Source organism: Trachypithecus francoisi, unplaced genomic scaffold (genome assembly GCF_009764315.1).
Source record: "Trachypithecus francoisi isolate TF-2019V2 unplaced genomic scaffold, Tfra_2.0 Lachesis_group1, whole genome shotgun sequence".
NCBI classification, from domain to species: Eukaryota; Metazoa; Chordata; class Mammalia; order Primates; family Cercopithecidae; genus Trachypithecus; species Trachypithecus francoisi.
In genome coordinates, this window is record NW_022681454.1 from 109132052 (window position 1) to 109159116 (window position 27065).

The 27065-nt window shown below is 36.9% G+C and overlaps 1 protein-coding gene across 1 annotated transcript in view; it reads right to left on the reverse strand.

The window, feature by feature from the left end:
- Positions 1-577: 577 nt before the first annotated feature.
- Positions 578-27065, reverse strand: part of ZGRF1 (zinc finger GRF-type containing 1) — an 84899-nt gene continuing 58411 nt past the window's right edge. Inside the window, exons 17-28 of the mRNA XM_033215026.1 lie at positions 24671-24814; positions 23910-24024; positions 22274-22536; positions 19037-19196; positions 15582-15659; positions 15233-15380; positions 10282-10409; positions 9310-9433; positions 2247-2423; positions 1976-2110; positions 1008-1269; positions 578-825 (exon numbers count right to left, since the gene is read on the reverse strand). Coding sequence (XP_033070917.1) covers positions 668-825; positions 1008-1269; positions 1976-2110; positions 2247-2423; positions 9310-9433; positions 10282-10409; positions 15233-15380; positions 15582-15659; positions 19037-19196; positions 22274-22536; positions 23910-24024; positions 24671-24814 — 1892 coding nt within the window. The 3' untranslated portion in view covers positions 578-667. The remainder of the gene's footprint in view (positions 826-1007; positions 1270-1975; positions 2111-2246; positions 2424-9309; positions 9434-10281; positions 10410-15232; positions 15381-15581; positions 15660-19036; positions 19197-22273; positions 22537-23909; positions 24025-24670; positions 24815-27065) is intronic.

Here is a 27065-nt window from a genome sequence, read left to right on the forward strand (position 1 = left end):
TTAAAAAATATTCTGATAAAGTTTAGAAAGGTGTTGGTATAGCTGATTGTGTAGATATGTTCCAACAGATGAGCTCTGGAGACATTCACTATTACTGAAGTATACAGGTATTCTCCATACCCTGCCCCTTGTAAAATTCATTTCTTTAGCAAACAAAAATCATTCTTCTTAGAAAAAAGCTTATTTTTATTAGGATTTTATACTACCTTTTGTACACTTTTTTGAAGAACAAAATTTTTACATGTGTTTACTATGTTATTTAAATATCATAAAGTATTTTTAATAAGAGGGTTTAGAGTAATAAATATATAAAAAATATACAATGGGCCGGGCGCAGTGGCTCAACCCTGTAATCCCAGCACTTTGGGAGGCCGAGATGGGCGGATCACGAGGTCAGGAGATCGAGACCATCCTGGCTAACACGGTGAAACCCCATCTCTACTAAAAAATACAAAAAACTAGCAGGGCGAGGTGGCGGGCGCCTGTAGTCCCAGCTACTCGGGAGACTGAGGCAGGAGAATGGCGTAAACCCGGGAGGTGGAGCTTGCAGTGAGCTGAGATCCAGCCACTGCACTCCAGCCTGGGCGACAGAGCGAGACTACGTTTCCAAAAATATATATATATATACAATGTAAAATGAGTCTGAATTTACATAAATACAAAATATTTACATCATGTCTTTTTGTGAATGAGATTTATCTTTAGATTTCTCTTTTTCACTCTTTTTCTTCTGTTTTTCTTCTGCTTGTTTTTCAAAATAATCTTTAAGGAGATGGTTCAGCTGTGGTTCATACTGGTCTGCATGTTGCAATCCATCTTTCCTTCCTTAAAAAAACATATGACATGAGACAACTATTCTTTATTTTACAGAGGTCCCAATATCATCATGTCAGTTACTTCCCCCAGTGACAAATTCAGAACTGTTCCTGCTTGAAGCACCCCAAGCATTAACCCATAAAAGTCAGTTTGAACTTGATATGCATGAATTAAACACATTTTTATTTTACCTTCACAGTGTTGGATCACTCGTCCCCACAGTCGATTTTTCCTCAAACAGGCTAAATTTCCCACAATCAACAAATGCCTCTTTCCTCTAGTCAATGCAACATTCATTCTTTTTTCTGAATCAATGAATCCTACTTGTCTTGTCCTTACACAGGACAGAATAATGATCTCCTTTTCAGCTCCCTGAAAAGCATCTACTGTGGACACCTGCACAGTTTTAATATCAGGATGGCCAAAGTCCACAGCACTGAGTAAATGACAAAGCTGTGGAGGAAAAGACAGCAATCATGTGGTGAGAGATTGTGAAGAACTGAAGCTTCTGAACCTGCTCAAAGCAACCACTATAATTTAACTAACAGTAAATAATTTTCATTTTTCTTTTATGACTCACATAGATTTGGCTAGTTTCTAAAATGATAGATAAATGACTAGATGACAATATTAATTACGACACAAAATCAAAAGCGATTTATTTATTGCTGCGTAACTCATTTGGATATGCTAATTTGGAGCTGATAAACTAATAATGAAACAGATTTAAAAATACTAAAAGAAAAAAGAAAAATCTAGTTAGAAGTAATTGGCTTATGTGTACATTAATATTTGGTATCTATCCTTGATTTACTGATAAAATGTACTAGTAATAAAAGAACATTTTGGATAACTGAGATTCAATCCCATCTGTCTACAAAGCATACACCATATTTTCTTCCCTCTAATTTGTTTTTTTTGCATTTTTGCCCCAACAGCGGTAAACTAAATTTAATTAAACCTTGTTAGGTTTACATTTAATTATATAGAAAAAAAGCCAGACTAGAAAAAAATCAGAATGTTTCTTTTTTAATACATTAATTACAGTACCAAAAGTTTTTCAGGCACCAAACCGACTACTATAAATGTAATATCAAATATGGTAATATGTAATTGTAATATTTAATATATGACAAATGCTGTAATACATAATACCAACCTTGTACATCTGGGATTTGTATAATGTTATCACGCCAATCATAGAGCCTGCTATTCCACTTGCAATCAGTGATTGAATCAGCTTCAATGTAAAAGTGGCTTCTGCCACATTATGAAAGCTGTTATCTCTTTCTATCTGGAGTAAGAAACAGATCCTAAATTATATTTCCCAGAAAGGCTATGGCAAAACCAAGTAAAATCATACAAACAACAACAAAATTAAACAAGGAACCTAAACCATGTTGACTCTCATCAACATTAATGTCATTTACCTGTTCTAGTCCTTTAACATTATAAAAACACAGGGTTGGTAGCCATTCCAATAAAGGGCTCCTCTCTGTTTCTGTTACACCATTCATGAGGGTTCCTTTGTAAAACAGATCATTAGCAATAGCACTGATTGTAGGATGACAACGGTATTGAGTTCTCAATAGAATTGGCTTGTGACCCTAAGAAATTTAAAAGAAGAAAAGTAAGAACACATAACTTTTTTATTCTTCTATGGAAAGAACATTTGTTTTTAAAATTAAAAATATTGCTATATTATGTATGGTCTTAGGAGATTACAAAAAATAAAAATATTTTTTAAATTACTAAAAATATGTTCATATTAAATTAGAAAAATTAGAAAATATAAAAGATGTCAACCTTAGACTTATCTAGTAAGTTTGGCTCCTAACATTATGGTGTTTTTTTTTTTGAGATGGAGTCTCGCTCTGTTGCCCATGCTGGAGTGCAGTGGCACGATCTTGGTTCACTGCAGCCTCCACCTCCTGGGTTCAAGCGATTCTTCTGCCTCAGCCTCCCGAGTAGCTGGGATTACAGGCATCTGCCATCATGCCTGGCTAATTTTTGTTTTTTTGTAGAGACTGGGTTTCCCCATGTTGGCCAAGCTGGTTTTGAACTCAGGTGATCCACCCGCCTTGACCTCCCAAAGTGCTGGGATTACAGGTGTGAGCCATCACGCCTGGCCAACATTATGCTTTTATAATACATCTGGAGTTGGTCTAACACTAAATTGAAAAGAATCTCTTAAAAAATTAGGTGTCGTAGATATCTCATTAACTTCCCTCATTGAGTAAAAGCCATTTTTCATTCTGAATCCTCAAAGAAGTTACAGATTTTATTAATGCATCATAAAATCCAAGTCCTATCTACTTTAGGGCTATTCGAGCAAAAAGTTCTGTAGTATTGTTAGAATTGAATAGCTACAAGGTACTCTAACAATAATACATGTATAATTCAATGCAGGATTAATGACCACATGGAGAAAGACTCTTCTATGGCAAAAAAAAAAAAAATCCTAGTACTCTTTGGGGCATAAATTTGTCTACGTTTATAAGTCTAAGTCAGCAAGCACGTGAAACTGTTGACAAAAGTGTCAAGTATAAAAATGCTGAAAGAAAAATAATGCTCAGGCCGGGCGCAATGGTTCAACGCCTGTAATTCCAGCACTTTGGGAGGCCAAGGCGGGTAGATCACCTGAGGTCAGGAGTTCGAGACCTGCCTGGCAAACATGGTAAAACCCCATCTCTACTAAAAATACAAAAATTAGCCAAGCATGGTGGCGGGCGCCTGTAATCCCAGCTACTCGGGAGGCTGAGGTAGGAGAATCGCTTGAACCCAGGAGGTGGAGGTTGCAGTGAGCTGCTCAAATGTTAGAGAAATGACTAAATTATGGTATATCCACACCACATAATACTTAGTGATCAACATATTTATGACAACAGTAATGATTACAAAGCTAGTAGTAACAAGGGGAGATGATTTACTATTACACAAAGTTTAAAAAGGCAAGATAGAAGTTATATTTATGGTATGGTTTCAACTATGTATAAATACATATATTTGATATAGGCATATAACCCTAGGATAAAAGATGGAAGGAAAAATACTAAAACATTACAGAGAATTTTCTCTTAAGGGCAGTGAAGTTATTACAGATGTTTTTGTTTTGTTTTTACCTTTTTCTTTCTTTTCTGAGACAGGGTCTCGCTGTTGCTTAGGCTGGTCTCAAACTCCTGGGGCTCACACGATCCTTCTGCCTCAGCTTCCTGAGTAGCTGGGACTACAGGTGCCTGACACCCCACCCGACTTTATCTATTTTTTTCTTTTCTTTTCTTTCTTTTTTTTTTTTTTTTTTTTTTTTTTTAAGAGACAGGATCCTGCTCTGCTGCCCAGGCTGGAATACAGTGGTGAGACATAGCTCACTGCAGCCTCGAACTCCTGGACTCAAATGACTCTCTCACCTCAGCCTCCCAAGCAGCTGAGATTATAGATTATAGGCACGAACCATCACACCCAGCTTGCCTTTTCTCTTGTCTGTAGTTTCTACACTTTCTATAATCACTTTCTATAATGAATAGTGATTACTTTTATTTCTTTTACTTTTAATAATTGTGAACTAGTTCAAATATACAGAAAGCAAAGAAATAATATTACATCCATGAACTTACCATCCAGACTTGACATTAGCCATATTAAGTCATTTTTGTTTTGGCTCTCTCTTTTGTTAGATAAAATATGACATGTATAGCTAAAGATCCTCCTTCATTGCTTTCCTCTACCACCTTTCCCAGAAATAACCCCAGTCCTGATTTTGTTTTGTGGACTCGTCATACATGTTTTTATATGTTTACTGTATTGGTATGAATCTATAAATAATATATATTATGTGCTTTTGAAATTCTCATAAATGGCATTTTATTATAATTATCCCTTTGTGCTTTGCTTCTTTCAATATCCATTATGTTTCTGAGAATATCCATATGGATCTAGCTCATTCATAAGAACTGTTTTTTATTCTACTCTGTGACTAACTCACTTTTTTGTCCATCTCTTATTTGCGTTTTATAATTCCCCCAAATAAAAACCCACTTCATATTTTAAAAGGCATTGACAATACGTACATGAAAAAGGGCAGAACAGTATGCAGAGTACACTACCATTTGTTAAGATGGGGAGGGAAAATGCTCTATATTTGCTTACAGGCATAAAATATCACAAGAAAGGTACAAGAAAGCGATGACAGTTTCTTTGAAGGAGAGAGAATGAATGATTGGGGGACAGGAGGAGAAGTCTTCACTATCTCCATGTTTTTTGGGTCCACTTGAGTTCTGAACCATATGACTATATCACCTATTCAAAAATGTTTTAAGAATTTAGATAACTTTTTATTTAAATTTTTTTGGTAGAGGCAGGATCTTACTCTGGTGCCAGAGCTGGTGTCAAACTTGTGGCCTTAAGTGATCCTCCCACCTCAGTCTCCCAAAGTGCTGGGATTTACAGGCCAGAGCCACCATGCCCAGCCCTTTTTTAAGATTTTTTTTTTTTTTTTCCGAGACGGAGTCTCGCTCTCTTGCCTGGGCTGGAGTGCAGTGGCCGGATCTCAGCTCACTGCAAGCTCCGCCTCCCGGGTTCACGCCATTCTCCTGCCTCAGCCTTCCGAGCAGCTGGGATTACAGGCGCCTGCCACCTGGCCCGGCTAGTTTTTTGTATTTTTTAGTAGAGACGGGGTTTCACCGGGTTAGCCAGGATGGTCTTGATCTCCTGACCTCGTGATCCACCCATCTCGGCCTCCCAAAGTGCTGGGATTACAGGCTTGTGCCACCGCGCCCGGCCTAGATTTTTTTTTTTTTTTTTTTTTTTAGTTAAGTTTTTTTTACAAAGCCATTGAAAATGTCTGATACAAAAGGTTGGACACTGACTTGTCACAGAAGAGGTAGAAAGATTTGCAATTAAATTACAATTAACAGCTCAAGACAACTGAAAGCTTCGTTCTTCACAAAACGGAATAAAATTCAACTCAAAATTCAATGCAACTTGAAATTCAATCTAAGGGGGAACTTCTTAATTAAGAAGGTAGAATAAAGCTGCCTTGTAGAATCCATTCTCCAATATATAAAGGTACAAAAAATACAAAAACAGCAGCAAAGATAATTCAGCAGTTATGCAACAAAGAAAGGTTTACAGCCAACCAAATGCCATAAACTTTAAAAAGTACTTGTCATCGAGAAAGAAACAAGATTCTGGGGTGGAAGGGGAAAAAGCAGCACAGTGAGCCAGAATTCATATGATGGCAATGGTTCCTAAGAATAATGAAAAAGGGAAAGTGAACTTGGTAGTTTTTAGTAGAATTGAAGGCTCAAGAACTGTGTCCCTTTCCCAGGGATACTCTTGGGCCTCAGCTGTCCTATCACTTTGATGGGACATCACCATAATTCCAGGGTACTGAGAAAACAGAGAATACAAATCTGAGGGAGTATCTGACATCCAAGCATGAACATCAGAAAATGAAACAAGAATGGCAACTATACAAACATAGTGTTTATATAGTTGTATAGTTTGTATAGAAACAGTGTTCTCTCTTTCTCTCTCTACCATGTGAGGACACAGCAAGAAGGTAGCATCTACAAGCCAATGACCAATGGAATAGAATAGAAAGTCCAGAAATAAACCCTTGTATATGTGCTCAACTGATTTTTGATGAGGGTTCCAAGACAATTACATGGGAAAAAAGTAGAGTCTTTTCCACACATTGGGAAAACTATATATCCACATGCAAAAGAATGAAATTGGACCCTTATACCATATACAAAAATTAACTCAAAATGGATCAAAGACCTCAACATAAGAGCTAAAATTATAAAATTCTTAGAAGAAAATATTGGGGAAAATTTTCATGACATTGGATTTGGCAACAATTTCATAGATATAACACTAAAAGCACAAGCAACAGAATTTTAAAAATAGGTAAATTGAACTTCATCAAAACTAAGAACTCTTGTGCATCAAAAAACACTATTAAGAAAGTGAAAAGACAACCAACAAAATGGAAAAAAAATTGCAAATCATATATTTGAAAAGAGACTAATTTCTAGAATATATATATAAAAAAACCTTCTATAACGCAACAACAAAAAAACCAAACAACCCAATTAAAAAATAGGCAAAGGACTTGAATAGGCATTTCTTCAAAGAGGATATAAAAATGGGAGAGTAAAATGATGCAGCTACTATAGAAAAAAGTTTGGTGGTTCCTCAAAAATTTAAACATACAATTATCACATGACCCAACAATTATACTTCTGGGTATGCACTGAACTGAAAGCAGGGATTTGAACAAGAGATTATTCACAAGAGCCAAAAGGTGAAAACAACCCAACTATCTATCAACAGAAATGTAGTACATACATGCAATGGAATATTATTTAGCCTTATAAAGGAATTAAATTCTGATACATGCTACAACAAGGATGAACTCTACATTATGCTAAGTAAATCAGACAGATGTAAAATGACAAATATTGTATGACTCTACTCAAACGAGGCACCTAGAATAGGCAAATTCATGGAGCTAGAAAATAGAACAGAGGTTACTAGGGGCTGAGGGAAGAGGAAATGGGAAATTATTGCTTAATGGTTCAAAGTTTCTGTTTGGGATAATGAAAAAATTCTGGAAATGGACAAGTGATGGTACAACATTATGAATGTACTTTAAAGTAATAATAATATAGTACCGATACATGCTACAACATGAAAGAACCTCAAAAAATGAAAGAAGAGAGACACAAAATGTCACATATTGTGTGATTCCATTTATATAAAATATCCAGAATAAATAAATCCATACAGAGAGAAAGCAGGCTGGTGTCTTCCAGAAGCTGTAGGGAAGAAGAAATGGGCAGTTAACTGCTAAATGGGTATGGATTTTATTTTGAAGTGATGAAAACATTTTGAAACCAGACAGAGGTAGTGGTTACACAAGAAACTGTGAATGTACTAAATGTTACTAAACTGTTCACTTTAAAATAGTTTCTGCTATATAAACCGCATGCTGTAAAGAAAAAAAAAATTTTTTTAAAGAAATTTAAAAAATGGTTTTATGTTAGATGAATGCAATGGTTTGAATGTGTCCCTCAAATTTCCTGTGTTGGAAACTTCATCCCCATGCAACAGTGTTGAGAGGTGGGACTTTCAAAAGGTGATTAGGCCATGAGGATTCTTTGTAATCCTCACAGATTAATGCCATTATCACATGAGTGGGTACCTCATAAAAAGATGGATTTGTGGCCGGGCGCGGTGGCTCAAGCCTGTAATCCCAGCACTTTGGGAGGCCGAGACGGGCGGATCGCGAGGTCAGGAGATCGAGCCCATCCTGGCTAACACGGTGAAACCCCGTCTCTACTAAAAATACAAAAAAAAAAAAAACTAGCCGGGCGAGATGGCGGGCGCCTGTAGTCCCAGCTACTCGGGAGGCTGAGGCAGGAGAATGGCGTAAACCCGGGAGGCGGAGCTTGCAGTGAGCTGAGATCCGGCCACTACACTCCAGTCCGGGCAACAGAGCGAGACTCCGCCTCAAAAAAAAAAAAAAAAAAAAAAAAAAAAAAAAGATGGATTTGTGAATGGATTAATGCCATTCCTGGTATATGTGTGTGGGTTAATGGATTAATGCCATTATCACATGAGTGGCTTCCTCATAAAAGGACGAGTTTGGCCTCTCCCACTCTCTTGCTCTTCTGCCCTCCACTACAGGATGACAATGAAGCAAGAAGGTCCCTGCCAAATGCAGGTCCCTAGGTCTTAGACATCTCAGCCTTCGGAACTATAAGAAATAAATCTCTGTTCTTCATTCCTTACCCAGTCTCAGGTTGTACTGTTATACCAGCACAAAATAGACTACTAAGACAGTAAATTCCACCCCAATTAAAAAATGTTAATTACTAATTTAAAAATTATTTACAATATGAAGTAGTGCTCCATGTAGATAATAGAGACATTATAGGTTTTTTTGGTTTTAGAGCAAAAGCTATATACTCCTACCCACTACTCAAGTAAATAGGGAAAAATTTCTTTTTACAAAAGGTACTGGCCGGGCGTGGTGGCTCAAGCCTGTAATCCCAGCACTTTGGGAGGCTGAGGCGAGCGGATCACAAGGTCAGGAGATCGAGACCATCCTGGCTAACACGGTGAAACCCCGTCTCTACTAAAAAATACAAAAAAAAACCCAGCAGGGCGAGGTGGTGGGCGCCTGTGGTTCCAGCGAGGCTGAGGCAGGAGAATGGCATAAACCCGGGAGGCAGAGCTTGCAGTGAGCCGAGATCGCGTCACTGCACTCCAGCCTGGGCGACAGAGTGAGACTCTCTCAAAAAAAAAAAAAAGGTACTTAAATTACAGGGTTCCACTTGTATTTAAGATTAATATTTTCCAGACAACTCCAATTATACATTATTTTAAGGCAGGACTAAGTCTTCTAATATTTTCATTCTCTATCAACACACACACACAATGTAGAATCAATAAATGATAATTGTGTAAGAATTTAGCAGTATGTACCATTAAGCAAAGTCGATCAAAAAGAGTTTGTTCCAATCCATTTTCATGAGCTGCATCAGAACCCTGAATAGTAGGAGGTAGCTGTTTGGGATCTCCAACAAGAATCAGCTTTTCACACTCAAACCTAAAACAGAATTTCAAAAATTAATCTAAGCAATTAAAAAGACTGCATTAACATCATTTATTACACTGTTTGCCAAAATTGCACTTCGAAATATTCAAATGCCATGAAATATCCTGAGTACTAATAAAGTTTAGTAGTGCTATTAAGTGCATTAAAGCCTTTGAAAAGTTACACAATAAAGAATCCTTTATATAATTTAGTTACCCTCCCCACACATAAAAGCTAGTAGGTGCCCTTTGCCTCTGCATGGAATTAATATTTCACAGAGCATATTTGGGAAATGCTGGTTTTTAGAATCCATAAACTCTTAAAATTAAAGTCTTTCTTAGGAGTCATTTAGCTTAAACCGTTGTCTTAGAAATTAAGTAAATTGGGTTCTCAGGGGCTAAATGTTTTCCTAAATAGGAGTAGGATATAGTGGGGAAAAATCAAAGTTTTATAAACAAACCTATATCTAAATCTCAACTCCATTATATTTTAGATACCCAGCAGATTATTTAATCCTTTCATGCTTCAGTATTATTATTTTTTCTTTTTTCTCTTCTTTTTTTTTGAGATAGGGTTTCACTCTGTGTCACCCAGGCTAGACTGCAGTCGTGCGATCCCTGCTCACTGCAGCCTTGACCTCCTGGGCTCAAGCAATCCTCCCACCTCAGCCTCCCAAGTTGCTGGGACTTTAGGCACACACTACCATGCCCAGCTAATTCTGTATTTTCTGTAGAAATGGGGATTTGCCATGTTGCCCAAGCTGGTCTCAAACTCCTAGACTCAAGCAATCCAGCCGCCTCAGCCTCATAAAGTGCTAGGATTACAGGTGTTACCCCTAGGAAAAGAATATTTTAGGTTACCTTGCAATGGGAAGGAGAGAGGCCGGTTCGGTTATCTGACTACACTCATCCAACACAACTACAGGAAATTTAAGATCATTCATGCATGGGAATGGGCAGGCTGCACAGGTAACTCCAACTACTCGAACCTTTATTACAATAAAAATGTTATTAATTAACAACTATTAAAAGAAAATAAGAGAATGTATTTACCAAAGAACTTGTAGGCTAAAATTAGAGAGTGAGCTAGTCCTAATTTAATTCCTAGCCATCAGAAATCTTAGATCATCATATCTCCATATTTTTATTATTCCTACATACAAAATGGAAATCAACAAATGTAGGTTACTTAAGCCACAAGCCCATTAACAAGAACAAATAAAAGACATATTTTGATATTCAGAAGGAAAGTATCACAATATCAAGCATTTGTAAAATATCAAGGATGACGCACATATTTTATTGTCTAGATGAGGTTAGACAACATACATTATATCAACACAGGCCAAAGTTCTTCACAAAAAACATTGAATATGTTAACGAAATATTCTTTGCTTAACCTTCAAGCACATTAGTTTTATTTATTTAAAAATGTAAAGATGACTAATTTTAAACAACAGTAAATAAAATGTACTCGTAGCCTGTGAATATATTTGAATCTTGTAAGTTACACATTACAGCAACATGCCATTACTCTGAAGGCAAAAAGCTTCATAAAAGCTGATTTTTAATCTCTAAAATTAAATGTAAACAATAGCAAATCTATGAATTTTCTAATTCAATGTAGTCATTGACCTAGTAGCCCGCTATCTGTACACATGTGTACATACACATATACACATGTATGTTTGTGTACATATACATCTGTGTGTATAAACACAAACATATATACATACATGTACCTATACATATACAGTCATGTGCCACATAACAATGTGATGTTTCGGTCAATGATGGACCAGATATATGATGATGGTCTCATAAAATTATAATGGAGCTGAAAAATTCCCAGCCCCTAGTGACATCACAACCCTCACAGCACAATGCATTATGCATGTGTTTGTGGTGATCCTGGTGTAAACAAACCTACTGTACTGCCAGTCACATAAAACTATAGCACATACAATTATGTACCGTTCATAATACTTGATAATAAATGACTATTTTAGTGGTTTATACATTTACTATAGCACACTTTTATTATTATTTTAGAATGTACTCCTACTTATTTAAAAAAAAAAAAAAGTTGTTTATAAAACAGTTTCAGGGACGTCCTTCAGGAGGTATCCAGAAGAAGGTATTGTTATCATAAGCCCTGACAGCCCCATGTGTCCTACTGCCCCTAAAAACTTTCTAGTGGGACAAGATGTAGAGGGGGAAGACAGTGATATTGATGATCCTGACCCTGGGTAGGCCTAGAATAATGTGTGTGTTTGTATCTTAGTTTTAAACAATAAAAGAAAAAAACAGTTTTAAAGATAAAAGAAGAAAAATTTTAAATAAAGCTTATGGAATATTTTTGTATATACAAAATGTTTGTGTTTCAAGCTGCGTTATTACAAAAGAATCAAACAGTTTTTAAAAATTTTAAACTTTATATAAAGTAAAAATGTTATAATAAGCTAACTTATTACTGAAGAAAGAAAAAATTTTAAAATAAATTTGGGGTAGCCTAACTGTACAGTGTTTACAAAGTCTACAGTAGGCCAGGCGCGGTTGCTCACACCTGTAATCCCAGCACTTTGGGAGGCTGAAGCATGTGGATCGCGCTGAAGGTCAGGGGTTTGAGACCAGCCTGGCCAACGTGGTGAAACCCCATCTCTAATAAAAATGCAAAAATTAGCCAGGCATGGTGGCAGGTGTCTGTAATCCCAGCTACTCGGGAGGCTGAGGCAGAAGAATCGCTTGAACCCGGGAAGCAGAGGTTGCAGTGAGTTGAGATCGCAGACTGCACTCCAGCCTGGACAGAGCAAGATTCTGTCTCAAAAAAATTAAAACTTTTTTTTAAGTCTACAGTAGTGTACAGCAATGTCCTAGGCCTCCACATTCACTCATCACTCACTCACTGACTCAACCACAGTGACTTCCAGTCCTGCAAGCTTCATTCATGGTAATTTAACTATAAAGTTAACTATTAAAAAGCTATAATATACATAGTTTTCTGAGGACTTCTAGAACAAAAACTTTGTGGTTATTATTTCCAATTTCTCCTTCCCTCCCTCCCTACACAGGTGTACCATTTTAAATCTTTTATACCATATTTTTACAGTACATTTTCTGTTTAGATACAGAAATACCATTGTGCTACAATTAATTGCCTACAGTATTCAGTACAGTAACATGCTGTACAGATTTGTAGCTGAGGAGCAACAGGCTATACCATGTGGCCTAGGTGTGTAGTAGGCTATACCATGTAGGTTTGTGTAACTACACTATGACGTTCACACAATGACAAAACTGTAAAACAATACATTTCTCAGAATGTAATTCCATTGTTAAATGATATATGATTGTACTTATTCTCTTCTAACAATCTGAAGATCTATAAAATTATACTTCTTGATAGCAAGGGCAGTTCATACCAACTGACCATATCTTTTTTCAACAAACTGACAAAAAATATACTTTACAAATTAAATATTGCCTCCACAGATCCTACAAAACAAGAAAACATTACAACCGCCTTATTTTCTTTAATAATAAATAATATTCACCACACACAATAGCCCTGTATAGGTTAGGTTTTCTTCTTTTGTTAAAAACAAAAACAAAAATCTTAAAGCCATATTTATATCAGAAATTCCATAGTATTTAAACGTTCAGTTCTTTAAAAATGATCAAGCTTCAGTGCCACTCTGAAATATTATTCATTTTATTTAATTTCTGGCAACTATATCTACAAAACAATCTTAGAATGAGAACTCTAAAGTTCTGTGTCAGGAAGTTTTTAAATTTAAAGAAATATCTAATACAAAAACCTAAAGTATTAAGTTTTCTTTAAAAAATTATATTATCTTTTAATTTATTATTATGTTGCTGAGATTCTAACAGCAGAAAAGATTTTGTTACTGACCTAGCAAGTATTAATTATCTATGAAGCATTTTTAAAAATTAGTTTTATTGTGAAGACATGTCACTTTAGAAATGAGTCAGGTCTTCCGGGTGTGGTGGCTCATGCCTGTAATCCCAGCACTTTGGGAGGCGGAGGTGGGAGGATCACTTAAGGTCAGGAGTTTGAGACCAGCCTGGCCAACATTGTGAAACCCCGTCTCTACTAAAAATACAAAAATTAGCCAGGTGTGGTGGCATGTGCCTGTAGTCCCAGCTACTCAGGATGCTGAGGCAGGAGAATCGCTTGAACCCAGGAGGTGGAGGTTGCAGTGAGCTGAGACTGCGCCACTGTACTCCAGCCTGGGCGACAGAGTGACTCCGGCTCAAAAAAAAAAAAAAAAGGTGTCAGGTCTGAATGCCTGACTGGACCTTAGAAATATGTCAGAGAAAACATCTAAAAAAAAATTCCTCTAAAATAGTTTTCATTTGTAAATAGGTGATATCAATGAGCAATAGATCATGGTAACTCAGCTTTCATTCAGAAAATCATCCAAGAAATCGTTAACAACAATACATTATTCTTATGTATCACTGTTACGTTGGGTGAGTAAAATGGTAAGTAGTTTAAATAAATGACTAATTTGTATTAATTCAACACAGCCAAACTAAGCCTTTCTGGATTTGGTTGAGAAGAGAGTACAGAGTTAACTCTATAATTCAAATAACAGAAAGTTAGTCTGAAGTTTTCTGAGGACTTCCAGAACCAAAACTTGTTACAGATTAGTTATTATTTCCAGTTTCTCCTTCCTGCTTTAGGAAATTAGTATTACATATCTACACCTTTGCCATGTTACTTGGCAGTGCTTCCCACCAGAGAAGTAGGGGAGTATATTTCCTTGCCTCACTGATGTTAGGCTTGGCCATGTGACCTGTTACAGCAAATGGAATGTCAGCAGACATAATATGAACTGAAGCCTTAAATGTGTTTCTGTGATCTGTCCTGCCCTCTTGCACTTCTGCCATCTGTTAGAAGATCATGCCATAGCAACTGTTCTCAGAATGAGAGACTTGATCCGTAGCCTCAGGCCAAGCGACGCCACTTGACCTGTGGAGTCATAAGCTGTTGTCTTAATGTACTGAGACTGAGTTTGTCAACCCTCATTATTTCAGCAATAGCTGATTAATACAGGGCCCCAAGTAGACTGATTTTCTCAACTCTCTAGCAGAAAGTTGCCAATGTGCAAGTGGCCCAAGAAGCCAACAACTTTCTTTTACTCCATCCCCATTGCTTTTCCCCATGCTCTCCTTTCATATGAGGAAGCTGCTGATTGATTTCTCTCTTCCAACAGCTGATGCCCAGGCTTCCCTGGATCAAAACTTGATAAAGAAGATGGTGCTACCTGTTACAGCCTGTGTACTTGTGTGCTTAGTCTTGGCTCCCAATACCTGGAAGCTAGTATCTGAGCCTCCTGGATTTTTGGATATATACAAACACTAAAGGTCTTGGCTTTCTTGGAGAGCATCAACGACAAATTTCATTTGGATATTTTGCTCAGGGTCAGACCCTCTCCATTAGTGTTTCTCCTAGAATACAACCAATTTCATTTAACTTGCAAAGAATCTATTCCCACCTCTATACTTTCCTCTTCAAGCCTATAAAAAGAAAGTAAACAGGGAGAAGGAGAAAGGATGACTCAGTCATGGTAGTTGGATCTATTCACGAATTTGAAGAATGCTTTGAAGCAAACATAAAACATACACTGGGTAGACTATATCCAAGGATCCACATGCATGCACCTCAGTGGAATCTAAACTATCATGGCAGTTTGTTTTATTTAAAGGAAATATTATTTCATCAACAGAAATAAGAGAATCTGAATGGTATACGTAAATCAAGAAACAAATTGAAGCTACTTCTTACCTGCTTCAGCAGGGTTCTATTTGTCCCCAGTTTATGCTGCTCAATGCTTTTTCTCACATAGACTCTTTCCGTAGGAGTCAGGTCTTCTTTCATTAGTGTATGTAGTTCTTTTAACTGTTCACTTTCATTTCCTGAGCCAGCATGCAGGCTAAAGAATTATATTAAAAACACTCCTCTTTATTTCATTTTTCGTAACATCACAGTAAAGCAAAATACGAATTTTCTAAGTTAACCAAGAAAAGGTAAGTCTTTCTCCATTCTTCAAAAATCAAATTTAAGGTAAGAGTGATATAAAAGTACCATACTTCCCTCTGACCATTCTGTGACTTCTGGAATTTTGCATTCTTACCTGTAAGGTAAAATTGGTTTGGCAATCTTCCTAACACTCCCAACTCTGATAAAGTTTTCAAATCCAAGACTGAGAAGCCTTTAAATAAGAAAACAATACAGATTCTGATTATTTAGGAAACAGAATACAAAATAAAGTTTTATATAATAACTGTGTTATTACATAATTTTGTGTAACAGTATATTTTAGTTATAAAATTTAATGTGAAATACCTAAACTCAAACAACATAAATGCAATGTAGTTGGTTTTTTAAATATAATGCATTTTCTAGAGAATTTAAAAATATGCATTATTCCATCTTGAAGGCTCATTAAATGTTCATAAAAAGCCAATGTTAATATTTATCACAAATAAAATTGCCTCTAAAGACACAATATAGAAAGCAATAGCTACCATATACTTAGCACCAAGATTTGTTAGGAAGAGCCTCTTTACGTGTTACATTGCTTAACACTCACTACAGCTCTAGATTATATCTCCTCTTAGAGATGAGGACACAAGCTCAGAGGTGAGGTATCATGATTCAAATCCAGGCAACTCTGTCTACATCCAAAGGTTATGACTGTTCCTCTACATACATTACCCCTTAGTTAGGGCTTTGTGAGGAACGACCCCTGACCTACACTTCCCTTTTATATATCTTACAGCTCTAGCACTATGCTGGGAACACAGCTGGAACTCAGTGAATACTCAACTCTCTAAAACTTCTTCTACCACCTCAAAATGGGAACGTAAAGAGCTGGAGAACTAAACTATAGATCTCTAAAAACAATTTTCCAATATAATTACGAAACAAATTAGTATCAACATATGAATAGATTTCAATTTTCACATTTTTCATAGTCTTCACCTTGAAGAACAATAGCAACTTAACGGGCTGAAATACTAGCTTACGATTTTTTTTCCAATGCAAGTTTGGTTAAATCTATAATAACAAAAGGTGCAGTCTCCTCAAAGTACTATTCACCCCATGCTCTTTCATTTCTTCTCAAGAAACTGTTCTATCCATTACAATAGGAAAACAAGGTCTGTTCAAGCACACAATGAAAAGGTTATTTCAGTGTGAAGAAATGTATGAAACCAGACTATAAGCAGTTGAGGCATAGATCCTAATTAGAGATTCACATTTCTCAGGTCCTTATCAGAGATTTAAGCATTAAAGAATCTCTTTTATAAGTTTCCTGTTAACCTTTAGTATTGCGTACTTACCTTCCCTCCTCATTCTAACTTCTTGTTTGTTTGTTTGTTTTTAATATTGTTTTGTTTTCTAACAGTCTACAGTTAAATTTTCATCTTGGGCTAAGCAATCTAAAGTTCCTTCCTGTGTAGTCTCCAGGTAACTCTTCATTGTCTTTATTAAAAACAAACAAACAAACAAACAAAACGTCCTCAGCCACTCTTTTAAATTGCTTATAAGAGTGTACACTGGAAGAATCTTTCTGAAGGGAAATTTTGAAAAGTATATTTAGAAGCTTAAAAGTTTTCATATCTTTTATTCTAGGCTTAGGATTATTTTCCTAAGGAAAGAATCAGAAATGGATACAGAGTTTTATGTTTAAGGATTTTTGTCATAATATAATTCATACTGGCAAGAATTTGGAAATAATTTACTGATCAAAAATTGCTTAAAGTATGATATAAGAAAATCATTGAATATAATAGAGTTATAAAAAATTATGTTTTCTAAGATTTTTTTTTTGGGACAGAGTCTCACTTTGTCACCCAGGCTGGAGTGCAGTGGTGTGATCTTGGCACACTGCAACCTCCACCTCCCAGGTTCAAGTGATTCTTGTGCCTCAGCTGCCCGAGTAGCTGGAATTACAGGCATGTGCCACCATTCCCAGCTAATGTTTATATTTTTGGTAGAGATGAGGATTCACCATGTTGGCCAGGCTAGTCTTGAACTCCTGACCTCAAGTGATCTGCCCACCTCAGCCTCCCAAAGTATTGGGAATACAGGCGTGAGCCAACTTTTTAAGTAAAAAAAGCAGGACACAAACAACACATACTATTAAATCTCAAATTTGGAAAACAAAATGTATGTGTATTTAAAAATCTGTAAATAAATATAATAAAACATCTGTGTAGTCTGCATATGTTCTACCATAAGCATTCACTTGTATAATTATGAAAATTAATTTTTAAAATGCCTAGGCTTATAAATAATGACTGTTTCTCCTAACCAAATTTTGCCATTTATGTTGAATTCAGATCATTAAACATTGGAATATTGGTGAAATACTGTAATATTCTTTGCATTTTTAATAAAGTCTTATACAATCACAAAAATTACCTTCAAAACAGATTACTGTCTTCTTTGCATTCCTCTTATTGAAATAAAAAACATAATATACTTAAATTGTTAAGCCATTTTACTATGATGTGTTCATATAGGCAGATGAACAAGAGACTAATCTATAACTACTGATTCTGGAATTTGATTCTAGCCTACCTCTTTTTATTTTTTTATTTTTTTTTAATTTTTTTTTTTTGAGACAGTCTCCCTCTGTTACCCAGGCTGGAGTGCAGTGGTGCCGTCTCAGCTCACTGCAGCCTCTGCCTTCTGAGTTCAAGCAATTCTCCTGTCTCAGTCTCCTGAGTGACTGGGATTACAGGCACCTGGCACCACGCCGGGCTAAGTTTTTTTGTATTTTTAGTAAAGACAGGGTTTCACGATGTTGGCCCAGCTGGTGTTGAACTTCTGACATCAAGTGATCTACCCACATTGGCCTCCCAAAGTGCTGGGATTATAGGCGTGAGCCACCATGCCCAGCCTGATTTTAACCTACTTCTAAGGTAATAGACCCAAGACTCCTAGGACAGAGACAAAGGACTTTTACTCATGGCACAGGAAGCAGTATAATTATCAACATATCTACATTGGTTTCCCTTGGCTCCCAAGTCACATGAGGAGACAAACAGCATCCAGGTAGATGCCTGCACATGCCGTGGGTTGAGGAGTAGGGCAAGACCACTGAGGCTGGGGATCCAATATCTTATAACAAGTAATAAGCAAGCCTGCTCTTTGTCCTGGAGGGAGACATTACTTCGTCAGTCAAAGTTGCTTATTGCAAACAAAATGTGAGAAATGTTTTGGGTAAGAATGGTCAGGAACTTGCATCCTTGGCATCCCAGCAGGGATGCTCAGGGCCGCTGGCAGACTGCCTCCCCCAACAATACATCTCTAGCCCTACATGTTCTTGGCTGAACTTGAATTTTTGCACGATTATCACTGTGCCAAAATTTCCAGTTTTGGTTTTTATTTTATCCTACTTACAAACTAATTAGTTAGCCTGTTACTGTTTCATAGATGCTGGCTCCTGGGTCAGAGACAAATGTCTTGCATTCTTGGCATAACCAGCAAGAGTACATGGATACTCAGGGCCCATAGTGGGTTGCCTCTCTCAACAATATTCCAAAACAATAGCTACTTAAATGCACTTGTCATGCCTACCCAAGAAGTACTCTATCAACAGCCACATTAGTAGAAGAAGAAATTAGAAGTTTCCATGGCCTTGCATTTCCAACGATGGGAGCTTCACTCTTTTCAAACAGCTGTACAAAGAACAAAATCACCACTGCCAGCAAGTAACTCTTTCCTGCTCCAAACACACCTAATTATTTTAAAAGAAGAAGAAAAAATAAAAAGCATAAAATAAATAAATTTCTTTTTTCTTTTCTTTTTTTAAGACACAGTTTCACTCTGTCACCCAGGCTGGAGTGCAATGGCACAATCTCAGCTCACTGTAACCTCCGCCTCCCAGGTTCAAGTGATTCTCCTGTCTCATCCTCCCAAGTAGCTGGGATTACCGGTATGCATCACCACACCTGGCTAATTTTTGTATTTTTAGTAGAGCCACGGTTTCACCGTATTGGCAGGCTGGTCTCAAACTCCTGAACTCAAGTGATCCACCTGCCTTGGCCTCCCAAAGTGCTGGAATTACAGGCATGAGCCTCTGTGCCTGGTCAAACATAAATTTCTATAGGCATAACAAATATTTCATCCATCTCTCCCTCCTCCATTAATTAATGTGTTCAAAAAACACTGAGTGCTCACTATGTGCAAAGCACAGGGGATAGATAACCAAAATACTTGCACTTTTAATGAGACCATTGCCTACTTAAAATTATAAACAAGTAAAGTAATAATTAGAAATAATATGGTAAGTAATATTGTTTTGGATCACAGAAGGAAGAAAATCTATCCCTGCTTTGATGGAGATGGGAGTACTTCCTAAAATTAAGAAGTAGAACTAAGACTTCCAGAGTAAGATATCCAGACTGCTTAGGAAAGGGCCATTCCAGGCAGAGCCATGACAAAGCATGTAGCTGTTAAAGTAACTTTTCTATATAACCTCTACCAAATAGGTAAGAGATGAGGCTGATAAGGTAGGCATGGGAGCTAGTAAGGTAAATCACAAAAGCTCTGTTTGCTATAGCTAAAGAAAGTTTGAATCTTATCTCAGAAGCCAGCAGATGTCATCTAAAGATTTTCAGCAATGGTTGTTTTTTTTTGTTTTGTTTTGTTTTGTTTTTTTCAGACAGGGTCTGGCTCTGTTGCCTAGGCTGGAGTGCAGTGGTGCAATCTTGACTCACTGCGACCTCTGCCTCCCAGGTTCAAGCCATCCTCCCACCACAACCTCCCAAGTAGCTGGGACTACAGGTTCATGCCTCCATGTCCAGCTAATTTTTAAATGTTTTTGTAGAGACAGGGTTTTGCCATGTTGCCCAGGCTGATCTTGAACTCCTGAGCTTAAGCGAGCTACCCTCCTTGACCTCCCAAAGTGCTGGGATTACAGGTGTGAGGCCAAGCAATGAGTTTGACTTAATCAGATTGTGTTTTAAAAAAACAACTTGTATGAAAATATGAAGTAAGGCACAACTAATGGTAGATCAACTAGAAAGTTTGTGAGATAATTATAACAATAATAAATGTCAACTTTACTAAGCACCTCCCATGTGCCAAGCACTGTTCTAAGCCCTTTACGTATGTTAACTCATTTAATCCTTCAACCCTAAGAGGTGAATGCTATTATGATCTCCATTTTGCAGAGTAGGAAATTAAAGATTAAGAGATATATAACCTGCCCAAAATCATACAGTTAACAAATGATAGAGTCAGAATGTAAATTCAGGATTCTAACTCTAGAGCCCACACTCTTACCCACTAGGCTATATGGAGGTATGATGAAGGCTTGGATTGAGGGGATACAAGTAAACTGGAGAAGAGATACTCAATATGAAAGACAGATAGAATCTAGAAGGAACACATCTCAGTGACTAAGCTGATGGCAGGAGATGAATAGTGAGAGAATAAGAGGAGGATTAAGAAAGAGTCACTTAATCTTGAGAGAATAATCTAGGATGACTCTCAGGTTTGATTTGGTCAACAGGGTGGATATGATATAACTCCTCAAAATAGGACAAAAAAGTAGGATTAGCTTTGGGGTAGAGGTCTATGAGAGAAAATGTGCTGCTGAGGCAACAGAATCCAGACACAACTATTTACTGTAAGTAAGAGGAAGTAAATCGCCTTTGCTATGACAGAACCAAGCAGTAAGAACAGCTCCAAAATCAGGCCAGGCGCGGTGGCTCAAGCCTGTAATCCCAGCACTTTGGGAGGCCGAGACGGGCGGATCACGAGGTCAGGAGATCGAGACCATCCTGGCGAACACTGTGAAACCCCGTCTCTACTAAAAAATACAAAAAACTAGCCGGGCGACGTGGCGGGCGCCTATAGTCCCAGCTACTCAGGAGGCTGAGGCAGGAGAATGTCGTGAACCCGGAAGGCGGAGCTTGCAGTGAGCTGAGATCCGGCCACTGCACTCCAGCCCGGGCGACAGAGCAAGACTCCGTCTCAAAAAAAGAAAAAAAAAAAAAAAGAACAGCTCCAAAATCAGGTAAATTGGAGACGGAAGGCAGGACATTGAAAGCAGTTTCTGTTATGACTTCCATTTCCTCTTTTAGAGGCAAGATCAAGAGAAAGGGCAAGAATGAGGTTATGAGAAGAATTAAGGTTTGTAATCACTGATACAAAGGATAGAAGAGTGAGCTGACTAGGAATAAACAAAAGGTTTTGCTAATCAAGTTAAGTTTACTATAAGACAGCAACATATAAACATCTAAATCAAATCTGGTTATTCTAACCATAAGCTAATAACGCTACTCATTCATCAGATATGCTAATAAGTCTCCTTTTTTAGGGTAGTCAGTTCTGTTCTCATCTAACAGTTTACCAAAGTGGGTACAGGTTAAAAAGTCTGCTTAGAGTTATTCTTGAACCTCATTTGACTAGGCAATTATAAAGGAGCAGACTGGATTACAAAAGCTTACGAATAGAAAACAATTAGGCCGGGTGTGGTGGCTCAATCCTGTAATCCCAGCACTTTGGGAGGCCGAGACAGGTGGATCACGAGGTCAGAAGATCGAGACCATCCTGGCTAACACGGTGAAACCCTGTCCCTACTAAAAAATACAAAAAACTAGCTGGGCGAGGTGGTGGGCGCCTGTAGTCCCAGCTACTGGGGAGGCTGAGGCAGGAGAATGGCGTAAACCCAGGAGGCAGGGCTTGCGGTGAGCTGAGATCCGGCCACTGCACTCCAGCCTGGGTGACAGAGCAAGACTCCAACTCAAAAAAAAAAAAAAAAAAAAAAAGAAAACAATTACAATTATTTTATTTCTTGCTTCTTACCATGTATGAGAGTGATAGGGAGGGTATGAGCTTGCAGTTCCTTCACTTCTTCAATACTTTCATGTGATGCCATCATTTGAGCTATTTGAATTAGAGCTGTAGCTTGATCTTTGTTAAACTTGTATACCTGAATCAAGTCACTAGCTAACTTCAATGTTGCTCCTAGGCTGAGTAGTTCAAATTTTTTGTTGACATTTGTGAAGGCTGGTGGGATAAATTTTCTATTACTGACTCTTTTGTTACTAACTATAGTTGGCGAAGACCTAATAAAAATGAAGCAAATAAGCAATTTTTAAAAATAGGGACATTTGAAAAAGATGAGTAGAAAAATTCATAACTTAGCCATTACTTTGTAAGCATTACAGAGAACAGTTTTTTATAGAAACAAACAGTAAGTGGATATATACTGTAAATGGATACATACTCCAATATTGAGGAGGGTAGAAGAGAACTAACATTTGTTGAATACTTACTACGTGCTGACACTGCTGAGCATTTTACATATTACTTGATGAAATCTTCACAACACTAGGAAGTAGTTAATTAGTTAATTATCCCAAATATAGATACGAGAATATTGAATTTTTTCCCCCAATACCACACCACAAATAAGTGGTGGACTGACTTTAAAACCCATGCTCTATTATACAAACCTGACTTAGATAATTAATCTAGCCCTCATTTCAGGTAAAACTACATCACATGAATTGGTCTTATTTCTATTTCTACGAAAATTCATTTCAAATTGGATAAATAACGTAATTAAATCATAAGGATATTTATTTTTTTACCTAGGACTTCATTATAGTGAGAAAAATAAAACATCACGATAGATAATAATATTCCAAATTGAAAACTGGACTTTTCCTATCATTTTTAATGCATTTAATATAATATCACTTCCATTTTTTAAAAAAGGGACATGGTGCTTGAGAAATTGAAAACGAGATATGGCTATATCGAGAATAAAATCAGTAGCAATATACACACTGGATTCAAGCTGTAAAATGATTCCTTTAAATGTTAAATAATTTGTGATATAAAAATACACATAATAAAAAATAAAATAAATACAGAAATGATCCTTAAATTATCTCCTGACAAAGTGAAAAAATTTACAGTAACATTTATTAGCTCAAATCTTAATAAACAGATGAAAAATACTGCATATTTCCTTTTCTCTTTCTTTTTTGAGATAGAGTTTCACTCTTGTTGCTCAGGCTAGGGTGCAATGGCACGATCTCGGCTCACCACAACCTCCACCTCCCAGGTTCAAGCAATTCTCCTGCCTCAGTCTCCCGAGTAGCTCGGATTACAGGCATGAGCCAGTATGCCCAGCTAATTTTGTATTTTTAGTAGAGACAGGGTTTCTCCATGTTGGTCAGGCTGGTCTCAAACTCCTGACCTCAGGTGATCTGCCCACCTCGGCCTCCCAAAGTGCTGGGATTACAGGCATGAGCAACTGTGCCCCGCCCCTTTTCTCTTTTTAACTACCGACAGAGAGTAATGTCGTAGTCTGAAAAATAATTACAATTTTATTGGCAACATTTATATAATGTACTTTTATTGAATTTTCATCTTTACTTCTGGTTACCATTTTTTAATACCAATAACTCAAAGGTAAAAATTGACTTACATTGTTAACAGGTACTGTGTTAGAGGTAGAGTAGCTGGATTAAAGTAGTCCTGAATGTTTTTCAAAGTAGTCAGTTCTGTGCTAGCATTACAAACCAATAACGCATGGACAATCACTGTACAGAGGATACAGAAAATAAACATTCAACGTAAATAAAATGGCCCATAAAAATTCTGTGTTAAATGTTCACATAACTCAGAGTTTGGCTACTGAATTAAGCACATGACATAAAACAAACCCTTAAACACACACACAGAGATCCCAAACTTATATTCATTAAATTACTATGCTATCTGCTCATTCATTTTATAATGGGTACCCACAAATTGCATAATTTAAACCATATTTGGACTTCTATATATCAACAAATGAACAAGAACACCTGTTTTGAGTTAGTACATTGTAGCACAACTTCACAACCAGCAGTTTCCTTTAATCAACATATCATTTGTGCCATACAGTAGGATTTGTATAATTTTTAAACACTTTCTTGCATTTTTTCCTCAATTACTTCATAGAAATGTATGGAAAACAGAAAATCAGAACAATCTAATTAGAAAATTAGAACAAAACAATCCCCCACACATCATTCTTCCTCACAGAAATATCTATATATTCAACTTTCATACACATTTTCAAGAACACACTGTACAGAATAGTAGAAACTAGAGTTGGGTGCTTTTTATTGGCTTTAATCAAACAGTGCATCTTGTCTATCATTCTTTTTAAATATAAACTAAAATGAACATAGTAATACTCACTGTTAGTGGGCCAGTTGGAAGGGAAATAGCCTTTCAAAGGTAGTATTTCTATCTCATTGATAGACGATGGTCCAAAGAAAGCACTACATGCAATAAAAGTATCCAGCTCAAAGTCTAGGGTTTTTGAAACCACCCAAAGATCATCTGAAAAGACAAACTTTTTTTTTTAAATTATACTTTAAGTTCTAGGGTACATGTGCACAACGTGCACGTTTGTTACATATGTATACATGAGCCATGTTGGTGTGAAGACAAACATTTTTAAGTACTACACAGACACATACAGAATGGTTCTATATTTTTTAAAATTATATGTATTTGCACATGTGTGTACATACATCTATAGTACACATATATGTACACATGATGAGAAGTAAAGCTCTGGAAAGATATTCATCAACTATCAACCTAAAGGTTGGGAGTGCTCCTGAACAAAAGAACCAACATCAGATTCTGCAATTAATACAGTACTCTTGAATCACACAGAAAAAGACTAAAGAGATGGCAGAATTACAGGGTGAGGAAGAAGGAGGGCAGAGACATCACATGGGAAGATAAGCTTACTACAATGGAAATCCCTAGGTTTTGCATGAACCCACAGAACTCCTAAGAAGGCAGGGCATAAGCTAGCCCATAAGACTATTGTATTAGTCCGTTCAGGCTACTATAACAAAATATCTTAAATTAGTAATTCACAAATAGTAGAAGTGTACTTCTCATAGCAGTTCTGGAAGCTAAAAAGTCCAAGATCAAGGTGTCAGCAGAGCACCAGTGAATAACCAGTGAAGGTTCACTCTCACTGGTGCAAAGGCACCAAGGCACTCCCTTTAACCTCTTATAAGGTCACTAATCCCATGCAGGACTAAGTTATGCAGTGCCCACATGACTTAATCATCTCCTAGAGGCCCCAGCTCTTAATACATTGGCAATCAAATTTTAAAATACGTATTTGGCGGGGGGAGTGGAGGGCGGAGGGACGCATTTAGACCACAGCAACCACTTAACACGTTACCAAAAAAGTAATATTGGACTCAGTTCAGGCTGAGAAAACCAACTGCCAGGGCATCAGCAATTGGAATAGTGCCAAAGATCAGATCAATAAGGATATTAGCAGTTCTAGCAAGCTGAGAAATAATCACAAAATAGCAATATACTATCCCATCTTCACTAACAAGCCTCTTTCAGGAAAGCGGATCTTCCTCCTCTCTAGCAACTATTTAGTAATTAGCATGTGTATCTTGTGATATTAAAAGTAGGCACAGGGAGGAACAGGGATTTTAGAAATGAGAAAGGTGTGGAAGACCTGAAAGAGAGACTAAACTGGGCAGCAACTAAGATTTCAATACCCAAATGAGTCTGAAATTTATTGGACAAAATCTATCAAATTGGATTCATCTTAAATTTTCCCTGCTGCAAATAGGGAGAGATTCAAGTGAAGAAAATAAACTAAAGAGAACCTTAAGACTGAATATATCTAGTAATTATTTAATCATATGCATTTAAAAATGGTAACCTATAAGGAATGAAAATGAAAGGTATTAAAGACTTTCACTTTTAACTGTATATATTTCTTTATACCTTGATTTTTCATTGTATATATTTATGTATTACTTGTTAATTTTTTTCTTTTTTCCCCAAATGCTGGTTTAGAGATTTTTAATTTTTAAAAAATGATCTCAAATGCTTAATTTCTAAAATTCCAACCACTTCATGAATGTCTTCTATGTGATATACATTTAAAAAATAAAAACATACATAATGTTCCTGCACAAAAGTTTCCTTCAAAGGTCACATTATAAATTCTTTTTACTTACTAAATTAATAACATAATTCAAAACATGCAAAACAATGCTCAAAAAAACTTTTGAATTAAAAATAAAGATATAGGAGATTCCTGATTCTGGTGTCATCTAAGATGCTGAATTAGTATGATTGTTGGCTTCCTTTCTGTGGGAAACAGAGACAAAAGTTGAGAAAACCACGGAAAATGTCGAGTTGGAGGGCCTGTTTTGAACTGGGGTTTGTGTACCTGAATTGATTTTGGCCAAGTGCAGAAGGCCTGTAGAGGAGGAGGGGATCCAAGAGGGTGAGGAACCTCTTGGGGTTCTGTTCTTGCTTCCCATCCCATCCTCTTCCCCATCCCCAATTGTACTGGGACAAATAGGGCCTACCCATCCATAAGGCAATTTATACTTCTGGTCCAGAAATCCTCTGGAGGAAAAAAAAAAAAATCAGGGCAGCAATGCAAGCCCTGTGCCATAAAGTGTGGAGAAAACCAGATGGTAACTCACTGATCACAGGCAGTCTCTACCTCACCTCCAAACCCCTAGGGCTAAAGAATTTTACAATCTAAGAAATGATACATCTTAATGTTGCATTTTCCTTTTAATCAGAG